This window comes from Anolis sagrei, chromosome X, assembly GCF_037176765.1.
Source record: "Anolis sagrei isolate rAnoSag1 chromosome X, rAnoSag1.mat, whole genome shotgun sequence".
In the NCBI taxonomy this organism is placed as follows: Eukaryota; Metazoa; Chordata; class Lepidosauria; order Squamata; family Dactyloidae; genus Anolis; species Anolis sagrei.
Window position 1 is genome coordinate 71548599 of NC_090034.1, and position 21372 is coordinate 71569970.

General features: G+C 44.2%; 2 protein-coding genes across 4 annotated transcripts in view; one reads left to right on the forward strand and one right to left on the reverse strand.

Moving 5' to 3' along the window:
- The window catches only part of COL8A2 (collagen type VIII alpha 2 chain), a 334138-nt gene extending 327030 nt beyond the window's left edge, over positions 1-7108 (forward strand). For both annotated transcript variants that reach the window (XM_060784544.2, XM_067473714.1), the window contains one exon: positions 69-7108. In XM_060784544.2, coding sequence (XP_060640527.1) covers positions 69-1990 — 1922 coding nt within the window. In that variant the 3' untranslated portion in view covers positions 1991-7108. The remainder of the gene's footprint in view (positions 1-68) is intronic.
- ADPRS (ADP-ribosylserine hydrolase) lies at positions 7097-19589 on the reverse strand. Of its 2 annotated transcripts, XM_060784536.2 has the most exons (7): positions 19391-19589; positions 16581-16677; positions 14679-14886; positions 12359-12543; positions 12152-12252; positions 11684-12016; positions 7097-10405 (listed from the first exon to the last, which is right to left on the reverse strand). In XM_060784536.2, the coding sequence occupies exons 1-6, from the start codon at positions 19560-19562 to the stop codon at positions 11730-11732; spliced, it is 1050 nt and encodes a 349-aa protein (XP_060640519.1). In that variant the 5' UTR covers positions 19563-19589; the 3' UTR covers positions 7097-10405; positions 11684-11729. The 2 variants fall into 2 exon arrangements, with proteins under 2 accessions (XP_060640519.1, XP_060640518.1); XM_060784535.2 differs by having other exon boundaries at positions 7097-12016.
- Positions 19590-21372: the final 1783 nt, after the last annotated feature.

A 21372-nucleotide genomic window follows, 5' to 3' on the forward strand; every position in this document is an offset into this window, starting at 1 on the left:
ACTTCTCTTGACTTTTGTTACTACTCCATTTGTTCATGGTCTTTATCGAAGTGTCCTTCTCTTCACAGATATGCCACCACTGCTTCCAATGGACCTCAAAGGAGAACCCGGCCCTCCTGGAAAGCCTGGCCCAAGAGGACCACCTGGCCCACCTGGATATCCTGGGAAGCCGGGAGTCGGAAAACCAGGGCTTCATGGTCAACCAGGACCTGCTGGTCCACCTGGCTTTTCTGGCATTGGCAAACCGGGCAACCCAGGGCTTCCTGGCAAGGCAGGGATGAAAGGAATGCCTGGGGTGAATGGTGAGCCTGGCATGAGAGGCGACCAAGGGCCAAGAGGACTCCCTGGCCCACCAGGGCTGCCTGGACCAGCTGGCATCTCTGTTAACGGCAAACCTGGAGCAAGCGGTAGCCCAGGACTACCAGGATTTCGGGGGGAGCCAGGTGCAAAAGGAGAGCCTGGCCCTCGCGGTGAGCGTGGTATGAAGGGTGAAAATGGAATTGGCAAGCCAGGACTGATAGGACCACGAGGGAATAGTGGGCCTCCAGGGCCTCCAGGACCTGCAGGGCCTGTAAGCATTGGGAAACCTGGTCTCGATGGCTTGCCTGGTGCTCCAGGTGACAAGGGTGATTCGGGCCCCCCAGGTGAGCCAGGGATTAGTGGGGAGCCTGGACCCATGGGCCCACGGGGCCCACCAGGTGTGGATGGAATTGGTGTGCCAGGGGTATCAGGTGTGCCAGGCTTGCAAGGGCCCTTGGGCCCTAAGGGTGAACCTGGTCTGCGGGGTCTCCCAGGAATGCCTGGCCCTACAGGATACGGAAAGCCCGGTCTGCCTGGCTTGAAGGGAGACCGTGGACAGCCAGGCGTCCCAGGACTCATTGGGGACAAGGGAGAGCCAGGAATGGATGGAGAAGTAGGTGACATGGGTCCTCCCGGTATGCCTGGGTCCCCAGGCCCTCCCGGTTCTATGGGTATGCCAGGCAAACATGGAATTCCAGGTGGTAAAGGGGAAGCTGGGCCCATTGGGCCTCCTGGACTACCAGGCATGCGTGGGGATCAAGGGCCCAGTGGTTTTGTGGGAAAGCCAGGGATTCCTGGGGAGAGAGGCTTGCCAGGGTCCCAAGGGTTGCAAGGCCCAACAGGCCCCAAGGGAGAAACTGGTTTCATGGGGCTCCCAGGGGTGCCAGGACTGACAGGGCCCTCGGGGGCAAAGGGGGACGCTGGCATCCCAGGGCAGCCAGGCCTCCGAGGCTCATCGGGGATACCGGGGCTACAAGGCCCTTCTGGCCCAATGGGGCCTCAAGGTTTACCAGGACTGAAAGGAGAGCCTGGCTTCCCAGGAGCCCCAGGAGTTGGCAAAGTGGGGGAACCAGGCATTATAGGACCCATTGGGCCACAAGGGGTTCCTGGCAATCCTGGATTAAATGGGCGACCAGGGCCACCGGGTCCACCAGGGCCACCGGGTGCCCCAGGGGTGTTTGACGAGACAGGCATTGCCGGCCTCCATCTTCCCGATGGTGGTGTAGAGGGGGCAGTCCTGGGGAATGGCAAGCCCGGGAAACCCCAGTTTGGCCGAGGAGAACTATCTGCCCAGATGTTACCTGCCTTCACCGCTATCTTGACCTCACCATTCCCAGCTTCAGGAATGCCAGTCAAATTCGACAGGACTTTGTACAATGGGCAGAATGGCTACAATCCAGTGACGGGGATCTTTACCTGTCCCATTTCTGGCATTTATTACTTTGCTTATCATGTCCACGTTAAAGGAACTAATGTCTGGGTGGCGCTGTATAAAAACAACGTGCCTGCCACCTACACCTACGACGAATACAAAAAAGGCTACTTGGACCAAGCTTCAGGTAGCGCTGTGCTTGAACTTAAAGAAAACGACCAGGTCTGGATCCAGATGCCATCAGATCAAGCCAATGGTCTTTATTCCACCGAATACATCCATTCTTCATTTTCGGGATTCCTTCTGTGCCCCACATAACGGCTGTTGGGCACGCCTCCTTTCATCCACTTTAGCCATAAACTACTTCTTTTAAACTATTAAAAATACAAAAGTCGCGGGAAAGATGGCGCAAATCAGTAGTTTGGGGACCGTTTTGACCAAGCCAAGGAGTCAATATGGAAGAGAAAACTTGGTGGTTGTTGTACAATGTTTGTATTCAGAATTACCCTAGAGACTGCACATCGAATACAGATGCCAACTTGGGGATTAGCTGCCAAACGATTCTCCTAGGCCACACAGAAGGCATTTGATGAGACGGCAGTGTGCAGGAGGACTACGGCCTACAACACAAAGTTGTAGACTTCCTTTATTGCCTTAAGGCACCTTCTTCCAAATTTAAGCATTGATCCATGTTTCAGTTTGCTGTTTCAAAATGTGATTCAGTCGGTCTCTTGAGACAAAAAAGAAGACACATTGTCGAAGTTTGGAAAGCACCTTTTCACACAAGGCTCAGCACATCTTTAGAGCAGTTATATGAAAAAGGGGATGGGAAACGTATTCCAGAATCCCCTTTAAAAAAAAAAACAAAGACAACTCTGCAGTACTCAAAGAGCAAATTGTCCATTATCTGAAATTCAGCAGTCTGGAAATCTAAGGTTCCACCAATGCTGTTGACAATCCCAGTGTTAAGGCACTGCAGGCATTGCTCCAGTTGCTACTGGCTTGACTTGAGAAAGATTGAATTGTTGACATCGTCAAAGTGCCAGTGCATAGATCGTTTTGTCCAAGATGTCTACACTTTGTTACGGGAGGTGGGGCAACCCATCACCCGTGCAATTTATTTAAAAACCCTGGGAGGCCACCATACATTTCCATTCAATACTTTTTTTTACAACAGTGCTATTAATGTTAGCTACTTTAAAAGTTATTCAGTATAGTGCAATATATTTTAAAGGTGGAAAGTGTTGTGTGCAAGGATTTCAATAATTAACTAACATTTTCATTGTCTGATGCATTTCTACCACTTTATATCAATACTGCTTGAAATGTCTCTTTTTGTATTCCACGCCACAAGGTAGTTCAAAGCTTCTCAATATCTTAGTGTACTACAGTGTACACTAAAAGCTTCTCGATATCTTAGTGTACTACATTTCTCAACCTTTTCTAATACTGTGGCCCCTTAATACAATTCCTCAAGTTGTGCTGACCCCCAACCACAACATTATTTCCGTTGCTACTTCATAACTGTAATTTTGCTACTGTTATGAATCAGAATGTAAATATCTGATATGCAGGATGGATTTTCATTCACTGGACCAAATTTGGCACAAATACGTGATATGCACAAATTTGAAATTTGATTGGGGGAAGGGACTGATTTTGTCATTTGGGAGTTGTAGTTGCTGGTAGTTATAGTGAACCTACAATCAAAGAGCATTCTGAACTCCACCAGCGATGGCATTGAACCAAACTTGGCACACAGAACTCTTATGACTGGATGGGTTTGGTGGGCACTGACCTTGATTTTTGGAGTTGTAGTTCACCTATATCCAGAGAGCACTGTGGACTCAAACCATGATGGATCTTGACAAAACTTGGCACGAATAGTCAATATGCTCAAATGTGATCACTGGTGGACTTTGAGGAAAATAGACCTTGACATTTTGGAGTTATAGTTACCGGGATTTATAGTTCACCTACAATCAAAGAGCATTCCGAACCCCACCAACGATAGAATTGGGTCAAACTTCCCACACAGAACCCCCAAGACCAACAGATAATACTGTGTTTTTTATGGTCTTTGGCAACCCCTCTGGCACCCCCTCGCGCCAGGGCTGTAGCCAGAAAAAAAATTCGGGAAGGGTTGAAATTTTCGGGGGGGGGGGGTGTTGAAACCTGCCTCCTAGCTCACGCTGAAGCAAAGAGCATAGCAGGGGGCAGAGCAGCCTTCAATAGCCTGCAGCTCTGCTCCTGTCAACCACCTCCACCAAGTCTGGCCTCCTTAATGAGAGCATTCAACACACACACACCCAACTTGGTTGCTTCACTACATTGGCTATTGCTGCAAGTAATGACAGTGTGAATAAATTGTCAATATTTGCTTGAGATAGTGCTTACAGTTCTGGAGGGACTCTTAATTCTTTGCATCTCATAGACTTAGCAGGGGGATTTGGTTAACCAGTTAAAATTCACGAGTAAACCAGGTTTTTTAAAAAAAAAATCTGAAACATTTTTTGGGGGGGGGGTTGAACCCCTAAAAAAACCCCTCGCTACAGGCCTGCCTCGCCCCCCCCCCCCTCCACAGGGGTCCCAACCCCCAGGTTGAGAAATGCTGGTGTACTAGGATCAAACGCTTTGGGCCTGTACAATAAATGATCATACATAACCCTAAGTTGCTAAAAAGAGAGCTGCCTCATCCAGGAGAAACAATATGCTTGGAATCCCTTTCTGTATAGGCCTTTTATGAAGAAAGCAAAAGGAATTATTCGTGTCCAGGTTTTTTCCAAGTACCTGAGACAGCAACAGTATAGTTCAAGGAGCTTAGTCTACTTTGCCGGGTTAATTTTAGATAGAAATATTGAGACATACAAAATACCACCAAAATGCTTCTGTGATCCAATATTCCGAGTGGCATTGGACAGAAAAAGTTGCATTGTGGACCTTAAGAATATCTTAAAAGGATAAGAAGGATGGTGTGGAATTGACATTTGGGTCACCTGTATTTCAGCTGTGTAGCCAACTTGCTTGCTTTCTCTTTTCTTTTAACTTAAAATGTGTTTGTCTGATTTAGACAGAGCAAAAGCATAGGCCCAAGATTCCTGGTTCCGTCTGATGTTTTTTGCATTCCTTGAGATGAGAAAGACGCCAAAGGCATATTCCACTTGCAATAACATCTTTGATTTTGCATTCAGTCACCACAGGCTAAAATGGCAGGAGCCAAGTCCACACATTTTCTACGTGCCTGATATTGGAAGAGAGATTCTGGGAGACTTGTGCTCTTGACTTAAGTGTATTTTCCTGTGGAGGAGAGTGTGAAGCTTCCAATTCCAATGCCAAGAGATCAAAGGAAATGTGCTACTAGTTAACAAAGTCACACTGCCTCAAGTGGGAAAGAATGATGGATAAGTGCTTTAACAGCAATAGAGAATCGCATAAATCCAAGCATTGTTCTTGGTATCTTGTACACAATTTATTTATAATGGTTTCTTATGATGAGATAACTTTTTTTCCCCCTTTGTAGATTGATCACTTGTGTTTTCTGGCTGGTAAGACAGAAAACATGAAGTACACATTTATCTCCAAGCTCAGAGATACAAGGGGCGTTCATTAAAGATTACCCCTGACCCACTTCCTGTGGACTGAGAGCAATGAAACGTGGCACTGTTATTGGTCCTCCTGTACATAGGTGCCACCTAGGGACACACACTTCTCCCATCTTTTTAATCAATGTAAACACGTCACTTGTAGAAGTCAACAGGTTGCTCCAAAGGCCATGTTGTGACTTCAGAAATCAGAGTCTCGTCATCTGAACAATGCTTGCCCTTTAGAAATAACTCCATTGTTGGAAAGAGGTGGTAGTCCAATGGTGCGGGGTCGGATAAATAAGGGGGTGCAGTAGAATTTCAAAGTCACAGGAGCATGCTTCCATTTGGGCAATATGTGTGTGAACTGGTGCATTGTCTTGCAGAAGGTGGACTTCTTTGTTGAGCATGCCACATTGTCTCTTAGCTTTGATGGCCTGCCTCAATTTCCACAGCAGTGAAGCATAGTATGCCCCAGTAATCATGGTACCTTTTGCTAGGAAATCCATTGATCCTACCCCGTGCTGGTCCCAAAAATACTGTGAGCATGACCTTGCCTGCCTAGAGTTGAGCGCGTGCCTTCTTTGGAGGTGGTGAGTCATGATGCTTCAATTTCATCAAGTGGGCTTTAGTCTCAGGATGATAGTGATGGACCCAGCTTTCATCCTGTGTGATCTGTCTGTTGAAAAAGTCCTCCTGGTTTCCATGGCACATCACTGTCAATACAGCTTGAGAGCATTCGATTTGTTCCTGCTTCTGGAAAGATGTGAGCAGCCAAGGGACTCAGCGAGCAGATGCCTTATGCATGTGAAGATGGTCTTGGGTGATTTTTTTCCATGGACCCCACACTAATCTTCACATTTTGAGTTAGATGGGGAATCGTTATGCAGCAATTTTCCAAAATGGCGACCTCCACTTGCTGGATGGTGTGTTCATCAATAGCTGAGTAAGGTCACCCTGGAATTGGAGCTGTTTGCACCAAATTCCGACCACATTTTAACTGTCGATGCCAGTTCTTGACTACAGCACATGATGGGGGATCATCACCATAAACCTCTTTCATCGAATGTCTCCTTTTGTGTGCAGCCTTTCAAGTAAAGGAACTTGAGGACTGCTCTGTATTCCACTGGATCCATTATCAAACCTCACACCACATCAGCACCTGTCAAATCAAGACCGTTATTGTTCTGAGTTGTAAGTTGACATGTGGCTTACATCATCACACATGTGCAGTTTCAGTTTCCTGTGATAAATAGAAGTGGGTCAAGAGAACTCTTTAATGAACACCCCTCATATTAAAGCATTCCATTCCCATAGGGAAGGTTTTGCAGCCTCACTATTCCTTTCCCATACAGAACTGCATTTATACAATTTTAAAAACCTTTTAACATATCAAAAAATGCTGCCATTATGAAAAAAGCAATGACAATGGGATGGAGAGGCTGATAGGCAAATTATGGATTGGAGCTTATTTTTATGGATGTGTTCACTGCCTGCTCTTTGTCTGTGACAAAAGCTGGGTTTTCATGTTGGAAAAAAGGATGTGGGAACTGGGTTTCAGTCAGTGTAAAGAACAGGTGTGGAGACTTGTTTTAATTATGCATTGTCATATGCATTTTATATACCATTTCTCTGTCTTTTTTTTTAAAAAAAATGCCTCTACTATTTTCCTTTCTATCCTAGTATATAGAGGATTTTTAGTTTTGTAAATACTTATGTTACATGCACTGTTTCATAGCAAATTTGGTTTTTAAATGCACTCCTGTTTTGTGATCAAAAACTGGCCTTCACTTCTGAACTGAAACTACAGTACTTGATTGTATTGAACCAACATCAATAAATCTTATTTTACAAAGAGAGATTTATTTGAGTTTCAAGTTACCACCGGGAAACAGACAAGACGTTTACAAACAGACTATTTCCACCCTCGGAACAAACTCTTTATTTGATCAGGGTTACAAATTAAAAGGGGGGAAAATGAGAGATTTTCAATCCAACCAAACAGCTAAGCCTGCATCTTTCACCTGTTCATTTACAGCAGTGGTTCCCAACCTGTGGTCCCCAAGAACTAAAATATGGTCCATGGCCTCACCGTTACTACACCATTGCAGCAAGAGTGACTGGTCTTGCAAAACCCTCATATAGTGCCGGGGCAACAAGGATATTGGGAAGGGAGAGGCTGACTAACTACGAAAGGCACATCAACAAGCCTCCTGACTGCTGCTTTTTCTCCTCCTCCCTTCCCGAGCGGAGCTGTTCCATGTGGCATCTGGAAGTGGGAGTTCTTTGCTGTCTTTGTTTTTAGGCCTGTTCCTGGGGTTATTTGGGGTGCTGATTCAGAAAATTGCACTGGATAGGCCCTATCAGCTCTAGATTATTAAATATGGCTTTCTGAATGCGAACTGATGGCGACTACTGGATAGCATATAATCTTTATCAGAAACTAGAGCTGATTAACACAGTTATGTCTTCAAAATGTTACTTGATGCCTTAATTACTAATTTGTTGCTGTTATGTGGCTTCAAGTGAGCACCGATTTATGGCAATCCAATCCTATCCTAGGGTTTTCTAGCCAAGATCTATTTCAGGGGTCCTCAAACTACGGCTCTCCAAGGTCATTTACCCGGCCCTCGTTCAGGATCAACCTAAGTACGAAACGACTTGAAAGCACACAACAATCCTATCTCATCAGCCAAAAGCAGGCCCACACTTCCCAATGAAATACTAATAAGTTTATTTGTTAAAATTGTTCTTCATTTTAATTATTGTATTGTTCTAAAGTGTTTTTTTGCACTACAAATAAGATAGATGCACTGTGCATAGGAATTCATTCATTTTTTTTTTTCAAATTATAATCCGGCCCTCCAACAGTTTGAGGGACTATGACCTGGCCCTCTGTGTAAAAAGTTTGTATACCCCTGATCTATTTGGAGGAGGTTTACCATTACGTTCCTCTATAGTAATGGTTCCCAACCTGTGGTCCGTGGACTACCAGTGGTCCACAGCCTCACCACTACTACACCATTGCCTCAAAACCACGTGGCAACATGAGCGACTGGTCTCGCGAAACTCTCCTATAGTGATGAGACAGGGATGTCGGGAGGGGAGAGGCTGACCATCCATGAGAGATTACTACTACCAAATCAGCTCTAGATTAGTAAATATGGTTTTCTGTAAGCAAGCAGATGGCAACTACTGGATGGCATATGCTCTGTATCAGAAACTAGAGCTCATGTAGTCTATCCAATGCAATTTTCTGAATCAGCACTGCAAATACCCACACCAAATCGAAGGTTGACCAAAAAACTGATTTTAACCCTTTTGGTACTAATGTTATGGAGTGGTCCATGGTCAAAAAAAGGTTGGGAACCACTAATTTACAAAGTGATCCAATGAGACTAAGGCAGGCCAGCACAATATGCAGCTCCCCACACTGCAAAGGAGGAAATAAGAAAGGGAGGGGGGGAAGGAAGACAGGCAGAGAAAAAAGGAAGAAATGAGAGGATAGGAGGAGGAAGGGAAGGGAAGTGAAGGAGAGAAGAAAGGAAAATAAAAGGGGGCAGGGGTATCATGAATTAGGCTTTCTCACTCCAAAGGGAGAAAGACGTTTACAGATGTGCACATTCCTCTGTGGTTATGAAATATCTTTCTCCTTTCCTTATCCTCTTCCTCCTCTCTTGTCTACTGCTGGGCTTTCGATTTTGCTTCCTATCAAAATCATTTCCAGTTTCACCAGTAATCACAGACAATTTCATTCCAAGGCAACAGAGACCATCAAATGAGAATATCTTCAGAATTCAAAAAAGCGTGGTATAGTGGTTTGAACCTTGGACTATGGCTCTGAACCCACTGGGTGATTTTAGGCAAGTCACACTATTTCAGCCTCAAAGGAAAACAAAGGCCTCTTTAAATCAATATTGACAAGACAACTCTATTGTAGGGTCAACTTAGTCTGAAACAACTTGAAGGCACACAACAACAATCCTCATTAATCATTAATTATTCCTTACTTGGAAAGTCAAGTGCTAAAAACTTATTTGTGGCCCCAAGAGGTTTAGCCTATTTAATTTTGGTCCCTTACTACTGCTGAGTAGTGCAGGTCTGGACTAAGGAATACACAGAAATTCCGCTGACAGGTCTCTGTTTGTATGATGCTACCAGATATGTAGTGGAAGACTGCAGTTTTAGGCCAACATGTGCAAATTCTAATTTGGTTATTTTCATTCTTGAAAACAAAATATAGAACTCCTTTAAACAATTCAGACCAGACAGGACAAGACTGGCACTTACAGCCTCTAACACACAGTTTTCCAAACATTTCATGTTGGTGGCACACTTTTTAGACATGCATCATTTAGCAACACAGAACTTCAGATTTACTAGCAAATCAGAGGTTAAACCAAACCCCTTAAAGAGATACAGACACATACATACACTGTAATAATGAAATGTATGATGACACAAAGTATCTCATGAAAAGATTTCATTTATATTTTGAAAAAATATGATTTGTAAGTAAACACACATTACCAGGATTTTTGTCATTTCTTGTTATGTTCCCATGACACACCTACATACTGCAGCCAACACACAAAAGTGTTGCGACACTGTTTGGAAAGCGCTGCTCTAACACTTCATAGAACGAGCGAACCCTGATCCCTCAAAGTACCTTTGTTCTGATTTCAACATCCCCAGAGTGACTTCAAGGGTTAAGATTCCTCCTCGCTGCCATTCTTACTATTCCCAAGCTGATTCCTTCTATTAACGCAGCAGAATGCATCCCATTTGGCCTCCTAGCTTATACAGTCAGCAACCAAAATTTATTTTACATTTATCACCATCAGGTTTAATGATTCATACAAATCAAACATGAAATATTTTTTTAAAAAATTAAAGGCAGCACATACTCTTTTCAAAGACTTGTGAGAAAATCAGATTCTAAAGCACCATCTACACTGCTATTATAATGCAAACTGAAGTGCATTATATTGTCATATAATCCAGTTCAATTGTAGTTAAACTGCATTAAATGAGTCTATACTAACCATGGAGCCCCTGGTGGAACAGCAGGTTAAATCACTGACCAAAAGGTTGATGGTTCAAATCCGGGGAGTGGGGTGAGCTCCCGCTGTGAGGCCCAGCTTCTTCCAATCTAGCAGTTCAAAAACATGAAAATGTGAGTAGATCAACAGGTACCACTTAAGATTCATAGAATCCTTGAGTTGGAAGAGCCTTTGAAAATGACCAGTTCTAACTCAGCCCCACACATTGTCTAATGCGGCCTTATTCTTCCTACCATTTACCCAGATTCTTTCCTCTAATCGGCCCTGGAATGAACAGCCACAGACCCGTACCTAATATTATTGTTGCCTACCATAGCATTGCACTTAATTCCCAGGCGCCCTAGAATTTTTGGGGTTGCACAAATCTTGGCCTGGCCTTTTAAATTTGTAATTGCCTTGAACAGGCAGGATTATTTTTAATATATGTGTGTTATGGCGACAATTTTTATGTTTATATATTGTTTGTTAATCTTATGGTTATGTTGTTTTTACTCTGTATGTTTTGCGATATTACTTGGGTACTGCTCTGAGTCCCCTCGGGGAGATGGAGCGGTATATAAATAAAGTTTTATTTATTATTATAAGAGACCTCGCGGGCCATCCAGTCCAACCACCTGCCAAGAAGCAGGAAAATCACATTCAAAGCACCTCCGACAGATGGCCATCCAGCCTCTGTTTAAAAGCCTCCAAAGAAGGAGCCTTCGGTGGGAAAGTAATGGTGCTCCATGCAGTCATGCCGACCACATGACCATGGAGGTGTCTACAGACAACTCCAGCTCTTCGGCTTAGAAATGGAGATGAGTATTAGCCCCCAGAGTCGAACATGACTAGACTTAATGTCAAGGGGAAACAACCTTTTACCTTAACTTACACTAACCATATAATGCAGTTCAGGCTACATTATAATGGCAGTGTAGATGGAGCCTAAGTAATCTAATTACTCTTTCACAAAAGAGGAAGTTCACCTTTTCCTTCTTGGTTATTGTAACTCCCAAGCAAATGCAGATAACATTCCTGTTGTTTCCTCGGATTAATTTACCATAGCATTAGTGAGGATGTGATAGCATTAATCTCTTGGATTGAAAATTTATTTTCACCTTACTTTCAAAGCATAGAAATATTCCTCTCCCCCTCCCCTGTAGTCTAAAAGTGAGGCTCTGTAACCACTATGAGGCTAAAAGCTGGACAGCAAACCTGCATGAAAACAAATGCTGACCAAACACTTTGGCATACAATGACCATGTTAACAGCTTGCATTAAGGAAAATATTTGATCTAAATGCATTTAATAATACGACCTCTCTCACACAGTCATTTCTTAGGCATGTTTTTGTTAAGGAAATATCCCGTCTTGTAGACAAGTTTTACCTCTTTCAAACATGAAAGAAGACCTGTACACCGGATTCCAATTCTCTCATCTGCAGTTCAGATCATACAAGCTGTCAGCCAACATCTCTGTTTCCTCAGAAGATTCACAGTTGTTCTTCCAACTTTGCGGCACCTGCTCTTCCCCATAATATGCTCCGGCAATTGCCCCGGCCATGGTTGCAATGGTGTCCGTGTCCCCACCCAGTGAGATACAGTAGATAATGGTCCGTTGCAGGCTGTTGTACTCCTCAGGGATATCTGGATGGGATTCCATACAGCGCAGGAAGGAATAGATGGCAGTAGGGACAGAGTGCAGAGCTGCAATGCCGTTGCCTGACAAAAGAATCAATTCCCGTCAGCAGGGAATAACATATCCTTCCTCCTATCCTTCCAACACAAGAGATTACAATAGGAACTTCCACTTTTGCAGGGTGTAGGGCCCTCACTTCTGTTGAGGGATATGCTTACCTAATTCTCCTACCACATCCGATTTTGGCACACTGCTCTTCTCCAAAAATTCCTTGATCTTTTTTAGGCGCTTTGAGAAGGGTAATTCCTCATAGCCTACCCTGTAAAAGAGAAAGCAGAGTAAGACAAATTCTTCCTTATGTTATAGAAGTTATGCCTTTGCATTACACGAAAACCCAGGCCTCCCCTTCGGCTTAAATTACTCACAATCGGGCATCAGCGAGAGACTTGTCATCACCTTCCACCTCCTCCATGTGGCCTATCAGCTGCTCCAGAAACTCCTCCCGGTTCAATCCCCCCTGGAGAGCATAGTGGACAGCCAAAGCCTGGAGTATGGCTCCGTTATAGCCCAAGGAGTTTGAGTGGGTCAACTGAGCACTCAGCTTAGCAAACTGCAGAGGAAAGAGTTGGAAAAATAAACGAGAAGAGGTAAAATACTTGGATTACTACTAGCAATACATAAGTAAAGGTAAAGCTATCCCCTGACATTAAGTCTAGTTGTGTCTGACTCTGGGGGGTGGTGCTCATCTCCATTTCTAAGTCAAGCCAGCGTTGACCGTAGATATCTCCAAGGTCATGTGGCCAGCATGACTGCATGGAGCACCATTACCTTCCTGCCTATCTACTTACATTTGCATGTTTTTGAACTGTTAGGTTGGCAGAAGCTGGGCTTAACAGCGGGAGCTCACCCTGCTCCCTGGATTCAAACCGCCAACCTTTCAGTCAGCAAGTTATTATGAAGCCCCCAGTGGCGCAGTGGGTTAAACCCTTGTGCCGGCAGGACTGAAGACTGACAGGTCGCAGGTTCAAATCCGGGGAGAGCGCGAATGAGCTCCCTCTATCAGCTCCAGCTCCTCATGCGGGGACATGAGAGAAGCCTCCCACAAGGATGATAAAACATCAAAACATCCGGGCATCCCCTGGGCAACGTCCTTGCAGATGGCCAATTCTCTCACACCAGAAGCAACTTGCAGTTTCTCAAGTTGCTCCTGACATGACAAAAAAAAAGTCAGCAAGTTCAGCAGCTCAGCAGTTTAACCTGCTGCTTCACCATGGGGGGGGGGGGCATTAGTAACATATACTGTATACCTACAACACAATCAGCAATTCCCAGCAGTCTTAAGTGCCTGCTGACCTCTGTAACATGTGCAACAATCAATACCTTTAGTCTCAGCCACCCATCTGTAAAACAGGGAAGCAGTATCCCAATGTAACTTCACAACAACAGATGGTTACAACAACAACAACTACAATCCTCCATAATGTCTGGAGAATGCAAGTTACTAAATAAAAAGACACACACTCTGATATAACTATATAATATACTGTATATACTGGAGTATAAGCCTAGTTTTTCAGACCTTTTTTGGAGCTGAAAAAGTCCCTCGGCTTATACTCAAGTCAAGGTTATTTATTATTTTACTCTGTTATAAATATGTAATAAATGTATTATTATTATTACATTTATTATTTTAATTTATTATTGTTGTTGTTATTATTACATTTATTATTTTACTCTATTTTTATTGGAAGAGTATGCAAGTTTTATGTAAAAATTACAGTTTTATGTAAATATTCAAAAACATTTAACCTCCTGATGCCTCAATTATTATAATTTTATTGGTATCTATTTTTATTTTGAATTTACCAGTATCTGTTGCATTTCCCATCCTTGGCTTATACTCGAGTCAATCTGTTTTCCCAGTTTTTTCTGTTAAAATTAAGTGCCCCGGCTTATATTTGGGTCGGCTTATACTCGAGTATATGCGGTAATCTCAGTAGCAATCATGAAGAGACGTCTAAACATTCATGTTAGCTGAACAGATGGTCTTTTGAGAGAAGTTACTATTTAGGCAATAGGAAACATTTTCTAGGAGGAGAGTGACAACATTTAGGGATAATAATCATACCTCCTTGAAGTTATATTTAGACAATACCAAAACAAAGCATTGTGACATTGTGGAAGGGGCGGGCAAAGATAGCACGGGCCTCCCAGGGCTACATGGAGCCCTGGGAAGCTGAATAATTCCTGCCCCTTAAAAATGGTCCAAAAGATTACCAAGAAAGTGGCCCCCACAGACTCATGCATAACCCAACTATGCCAAGATAAACATCCAGATCTGGTCAGTCTGTGGAAGTCTTTCTACTTCACAGAAATGCAGGTTGAGCATCCCTTATCTGAAATGCTTGGGATTAGAAATGTTGGGTTTCAGTTGTTTCAGATTCTGAAATACCTGTATTTGCATATATGTACACAATGAAACATCTTTGCGATGGGACCCCAGTCAAAACACAAAAACCATTTATGTTTCATGAACACCTTTTACACATAGCCTAGGGGTAATTTTAATGTTAACAATGTGTACGTAACACCAAGTTTGAATATACTTGAGTATCAGAAAGTAAGGGCTTCGCTATCTCAGCCGCCCATGTGGACAATTTTGGAGTACCAGTATCTGATTTTAGAATTCCTAATAAGGGATACTCCGCCTGTAACAGGCAAGAAATCTACAAAGAGTCTGCATACCTTCTTCACATCTTGAATATTGGAGTAAGCTAGTGGGATGCCTGCCACTCTCATTGCACCACCATTTCCATAGGAGCCTTTCCCATTAAACTGCTCTCTTGCTGGTTCAAATACATCTCTGCATTTGGAGCTGAGGAGTTTCTTGAAGACTGTGATCACACCAGCTCCATAGCCCCGGTCAGGGTCCCTCTTATATTCCTCAGCAAAACTGCCAGAACAAGAACGAATTGTAATACATTTGACTGACATTCTACGGGGTTAAAGTAGGGGTGGATTCATGCAGAAGGCTGGAGGGACATTTCCAGGTCTTCCTAATATTGCACAAACAGGCTGGAGGTTTTTTTAAATTGTGTCAGAAGCAACCTGAGACTGGAAGTGATGTATATGTATTGTGTGAATGTTTAAGTGTTTGGGGACTACTCTGGCTGCCATCCAGACAACATGCCCAAAACTGCACCCTTAATTGGCTGAAAATTTATTTTTTCACCCACCAATTTTGCAATATGGATGATCCAAGAAGGCTGGAGAACACACAGAAATACTATTGGCTTTACGTCTGCATGATTCCTATCCCTGGCTTAAGAGCTAAAAAAAATGGGGTCTAAGTTTCCAGCAGATTTTGAAGTTGTGCCTGTTAGCTTGCCCTTGTAATGGAAAATCACATTCTTTAAATCTAGAAATTAATGAAACTAATACAAATATTTATTTATTTAATATATTTATATTCCGCCTTTCTCGACCCCGAGCGAGAGTCAAGGCAGCTTACAGATAGGCAACAATTCAATGCCTTAACAACAATGTACAATTAAAATAAATATTTAAATTAAATTAAGATCAAAACTGAAATACATTAAAACATTTTTAAAACATTACAATCACTATAAAACCACGTTATCCGCAATCGTAATCCAGGTCATTCTGGTAATCACTGCACATAATTCCAGTCAGTCTATTGAACTATGGGTTTTCTCTGAAAGCTTGAACCCAGAGCCACGTTTTCACTCTCTTTCTGAAGGTTAGGAGGGAGGGGGCTGATCTAACATCACTGGGGAGGGAGTTCCACAGCCGAGGGACCACCACTGAGAAGGTCCTGTCTCTCATTCCCACCAGTCATGCCTGCAAAGGAGGCAGGACCAAGAGTAGGGCCTCCTCAGACATCTTAATCTCCAAGATGGTTCATAGGGGAAGATACGTTTGGACAGGTAAGCTGGGCCAGAACCATTTAGGGCTTCATAGGTCAAAGCCAGCACTTTGAACTGTGCTCGGTAGCAGACTGTCAATGGAGCTGGCGTAACAGGGGGTTGTATGCTCCCTGTACGCCGCTCCAGTGCGCAATCTTGCTGCCGCCCATTGAACCATTTGGAGTTTCTGAACAGTCTTCAAAGGCAACCCCACGTAGAGCACAGTGCAGTAATCTATTTGGGATGCAACCGGAGCATAGACCACCATGGCAAATACTTCTAAGGTGACATTCTGTGTGAATCCTATTCAAGTCACTCTTGATGCATACCACAGGATATGTGGTTTGACAACACATGCAAAATAGCTGCTAGCATCTGCCTTCAATACATAGAGGGAAATGTGGAAGAAACTCTGTGACTGATGAGTCTAGGAACCTTCACCTCTATTTGCTTACACAAACTGTGAGATGGCTTGTTCTTTGAGGTGGAGAAAAGGTGCACTGGAACACCACTTGATCCACACAAATAGTTCCTGGGTCACATCTCATTGATGGAAAAAATGGGAAAGGTTGAGTTAAGTGCAGTGTCATAAAGATTCAAAGTCATCAGTTAATCAAGACCAGTATGATCTGCACTGAATTTTTAAAAAATGACCCAGAAGGGGAGTTTTCTCAATGTTTCTTGCCAAGATCACATGCTGAAATGACAGATGTCTCCTTACCGCTTTGCCATATCCACTTCATCGAAGTCCCGCTTGGCCAGTAGTGACTTCACCACACAGTGGGTCATGGCTGTGTCATCACTATAGATGAGGACTTCTAGGAATCAAGCATCAAGAAGCTAATTATTTCCACTCAAACCTCAATACCTTTTTGTGTATTCCTCTATGTGGAAGGTAGCTCCTACTTATTTACCTGTCTATGACTGAGAACAGATCATACACATCTCCAACCTAAGATGGACTACAGCAGGGACACTGCAATTTGTTTTGTTGAGCTGTTTCAATTTTATAGGTTCTTGTTGGTTTTTTTGGGCTATATGGCCATGTTCTAGAGGCATTTTCTCCTGACGTTTCGCCTGCATCTATGCAAGCATAGATGCTTGCCATAGATGCAGGCGAAACGTCAGGAGAAAATGCCTCTAGAACATGGCCATATAGCCCGAAAAAACCCACAAGAACCTATTGATTCCAGCCATGAAAGCCTTCGACAATACATTGTTTCAATTTTATGTTAGAAAAGATCAAGAAGCAAAGGAATTTTGGTATAAAAGAGACATTGTATAGGGGCATCCCTAGCTTACATCACAAACGGCACCTGGAACAATTATGCCACATACATTATTTAAAAAGTGACAATCCTTTCTTGCTTTGCTAAGAAATCTGCAGTTTTTTAAAAAAAAAACTGAATAGTATCCCAATAAGTTTGGGAGTAAATGTGGGCCCTAGATATGGAACACCAAACACTACTGCAATATATGCTTTAAGAGTTAATGTCTCCACAACTACAACTGAGGCAATATCATGACTGTTTGTAACAGGACTGACAATACTGAACCATGACTATTCAACAACAGACAGAAACAGTTACACATTTTCAGAGTCCTGAAGCACAACACTGCACAGTTGCTGATAACAAAAAACCATGGAGTAATTTACAGAAGTTAAACATGGATAAACATGCCAATTTCTGATGATGAAACAGATGCCTACATGCCTTAAGAATTCAAAAGAAGTGATGGCACAATGGCAGCAAAGCACACATCTCACAAAAAGAGATTTCACAGAATCACAGAATCAAAGAGTTGGAAGAGACCTCATGGGCCATCCAGTCCAACCCGCTGCCAAGAAGCAGGAATACTGCATTCAAATCACCCCTGATAGATGGCCATCCAGCCCCTGTTTAAAAGCTTCCAAAGAAGGAGCCTCCACCACACTCCAGGGCAGAGAGTTCCACTGCTGAATGGCTCTCACAGTCAGGAAGTTCATCCTCATGTTCAGATGGAATCTCCTCTCTTGTAGTTTGAAGCCGTTGTTCCATGTCCTAGTCTCCAGGGAAGAAGAAAACAAGCTTGCTCCCTCCTCCCTGTGGCTTCCTCTCACATATTTATACATGGCTATCATATCTCCTCTCAGCCTTCTCTTCTTCAGGCTAAACATGCCCAGCTCCTTAAGCCGCTCCTCATAGGGCTTGTTCTCCAGACCCTTGATCATTTGAGCCGCCCTCCTCTGGACACATTCCAGCTTGTCAATATCTCTCTTGAATTGTGGTGCCCAGAATTGGACACAATATTTCAAGTGTGGTCTAACCAAAGTGGAATAGAGGGGTAGCATTACTTCCCTAGATCTAAACACTATGCTCCTATTGATGCAGGCCAAAATCCCATTGGCTTTTTTTGCCGCCACATCACATTGTTGGCTCATGTTTAACTTGTTGTCCACGAGGACTCCAAGATCTTTTTCACACGTACTGCTCTCGAGCCAGGCATTTTCCCCCATTCTGTATCTTTGCATTTCGTTTTTTCTGCCTAAGTGGAGTATCTTGCATTTGTCACTGCAGAACTTCATTTTGTTAGTTTTGGCCCATCTCTCTAATCTGTAAAGATCGTTTTGAATCCTGCTCCTGTCCTCTGGAGTATTGGCTATCCCTCCCAATTTGGTGTCGTCTGCAAACTTGATGATCATGCCTTCTAGCCCTTCATCTAAGTCATTAATAAAGATGTTGAACAGGACCGGGCCCAGGACAGAACCCTGCGGTACTCCGCTCGTCAATTCTTTCCAGGATGAAGAGGAAGCATTGGTGAGCACCCTCTGGGTTCGTCCATTTAACCAATTACTGATCCACCTCACCGTAGTTTTGCCTAGCCCACATTGGACTAGTTTCCTTGCCAGAAGTTCATGGGGGACCTTGGAGAAGGCCTTTTCTTACTCGTCTTTCCTTCCTGATTTCCATCCTTTTTCGTTTTTCTCTCTCTTCTCCCATCCTTTCTTTCCCACTTTCCCCTTTTTTCCTTCCTCCCTACACTTGTCACCTAGAGCTAGGTGTGAACGAGGAAGAACTTCCTGACTGTGAGAGCCATTCAGCAGTGGAACTCTCTGCCCCGGAGTGTGGTGGAGGCTTTTAAACAGAGGCTGGATGGCCATCTGTCAGGGGTAATTTGAATGCAATATTCCTGCTTCTTGGCAGGGGGTTGGACTGGATGGCCCATGAGGTCTCTTCCAACTCTTTGATTCTATGAAAAGGTGTAAGGAGAGAGAGAGTGGGAAGGAAAAAAGAAAAAGGAGAAAGGATGATAGGAAGGGAGGGACGTATGTATCAGGTAAAGGGAGTGAGAGAAAAAGAAGAGGGAGAAGAAGGAAAAAGAGGTCTCTATGTTAGCAAAGCTAAAAAGTTGCCTTTGCCTGCCTTCAAACCAACTCTGAGGAAGGAGACGGGGCTTGCTGGCTCTCCTTCCGCCTTGAGAGCAGAACCGGAAGTGGAGCTGAGGGGGAGAAGTGAGGCCTTTCACTTTGACGCCATTGCCCCGCGTTACCTTCCTCGGAGGCCGGCCGGGGCGGCTGGAGGGTGCCCACGAACTGCAGCAGCTCCGTCAGGCTGACCGACTCACGGGCCTCGAAGCCCCCGCCGAGGCAGTCGCCCAGCAGCGCCCCTAACAAACAGCCCCGGAACCGGCTCTGGGAGAAAGCCGCTCGTGCCGCCGCCATCTTGGCAGAAACAAACCGCCTCCTCTACGCACGCGCAAGGGTGACGACAGCGCCGTCGACGCGCGGCCCCTAGCGGCCGACCCCTGCCATAGCAGGGCATGACGTCACGGTGCCTGGATGCCTTCAAGTCCATGCTGTAGAATGAATGCTAGGGAATCATAGAATCAAAGAGTTGGAAGAGACCTCATGGGCCATCCAGTCCAACCCTAGATCTAGACACTATGCTCCTATTGATGCAGGCCAAAATCCCATTGGCTTGGAGTTGTAGATTGGTGAGAAACTAGGACTATTTCACAGGAAAGGCTAAATACCTTGTAAAACTACAACTCCTGTGAATAATAGAATCATAGAGTTGAATGCAATATTCCTGCTTCTTGGCAGGGGGTTGGACTGGATGGCCCATGAGGTCTCTTCCAACTCTTTGATTCTATGATTCTATGATTCTAAGAGACCTCAAGGGTCACCCAGTCCAACCCCCTGCCAAGAAGCAGGAATATTGCATTCAAATCACCCCTGACAGATGGCCATCCAGCCTCTGTTTAAAAGCTTCCAAAGAAGGAACCTCCACCACACTCCGGGGCAGAGAGTTCCACTGCTGAACGGCTCTCACAGTCAGGACGTTCTTCCTCATGTTCAGATGGAATCTCCTCTATTGTAGTTTGAAGCCATTGTTTCGCGTCCTAGTCTCCAAGGAAGCAGAAAACAAGCTTGCTCCCTCCTCCCTGTGGCTTCCTCTCACATATTTATACATGGATATCATGTCTCCTCTCAGCCTTCTCTTCTTCAGGCTAAACATGCCCAGCTCCTTAAGCCGCTCCTCATAGGGCTTGTTCTCCAAACCCTTGATCGTTTTAGTCACCCTCCTCTCCAAAAACTTTTGAAGAGGTCGCAGATTGCATTAAATTAACTTCGGGTTCTTAGAGGCATGTGCAAGTAATTTCCCAGTATTCCATAGCATTGAACCGTGGCAATTAAAGTGATGTTGAAGCCGATAGGAGCTTTAGGAGGTAATCCACCATCTCGTGGATACGGGGGCCCAAAAGGCCCAAAAGGGGGGACTCAGTATCCGCAGTTGGGAAAGCGCAGATTCAGCCTCCACGGAACGCCAGGGCAGGCCTGCATTAATCTTTATTTGGGGATTTGTTACAAAGTTGGGGCTGGGTAGGAAAGTGAAAAGGAGAGAGAATAGGGCTGTGTTGAGTCCTTGGTTGAGCTTGCTGTTGGGCACATTTCATCAGTTTGGCCCAATCTTTGCACCCAGGAACTGCGGAACTCCCTGCTGCAGGGCAAATAAATTTAAAAGCAGGGGTCTGAGCTGCGCTCGGTATCAATGTCAAAAATTAATTCCAGAGTGTGGCTGCACCCATAACCGCAAAGACGTTTCCCATTCCATCTTTGTTGAAACAAAACCGGATCAGCAAAACATGAAACGCTTCCTGACTCATTATACAGTAGACTCTCATCTGTTGGGGAGTGCTTTGAATGCAATATTCCTGCTTCTTGGCAGAAGGTTGGACTGGATGGCCCATGAGGTCTCTTCCAACTCTATGATTCTATCTGGGACTGGAGAACTCTCAAGCAACTGGCAAAAATGTTGCTACTAGGGGTTTACAACAGGCTTTTCTAAGTAACAGGGAGGATCAGAACCTTTTGTGTTACAGCTGCCACAAGTTAATTGGGTGTGTTTCTGCTTCAGCATATAACAAGGCAGTAATTTATGTATAATTTATTTATTTACTATTATTTATTTACTACACTTATATACCGCCCCTCTCAGAACAGGGGCGACTCGGAGCGGTTAACAATAGGC

Excerpts from the sequence above, each read along its gene's own strand:
- ADPRS (XM_060784536.2), bottom strand. The coding sequence starts at position 19,562 with ATGGCGGCGGCACGAGCGGCTTTCTCCCAGAGCCGGTTCCGGGGCTGT. Across the intron at positions 12,253-12,358 it reads TCTCTCGCTGATGCCCGATT|GGTAGGCTATGAGGAATTAC; the intron begins GTGAGTAATTTA and ends TCTCTTTTACAG. Across the intron at positions 12,017-12,151 it reads GGATGTGGTAGGAGAATTAG|GCAACGGCATTGCAGCTCTG; the intron begins GTAAGCATATCC and ends TTCTTTTGTCAG.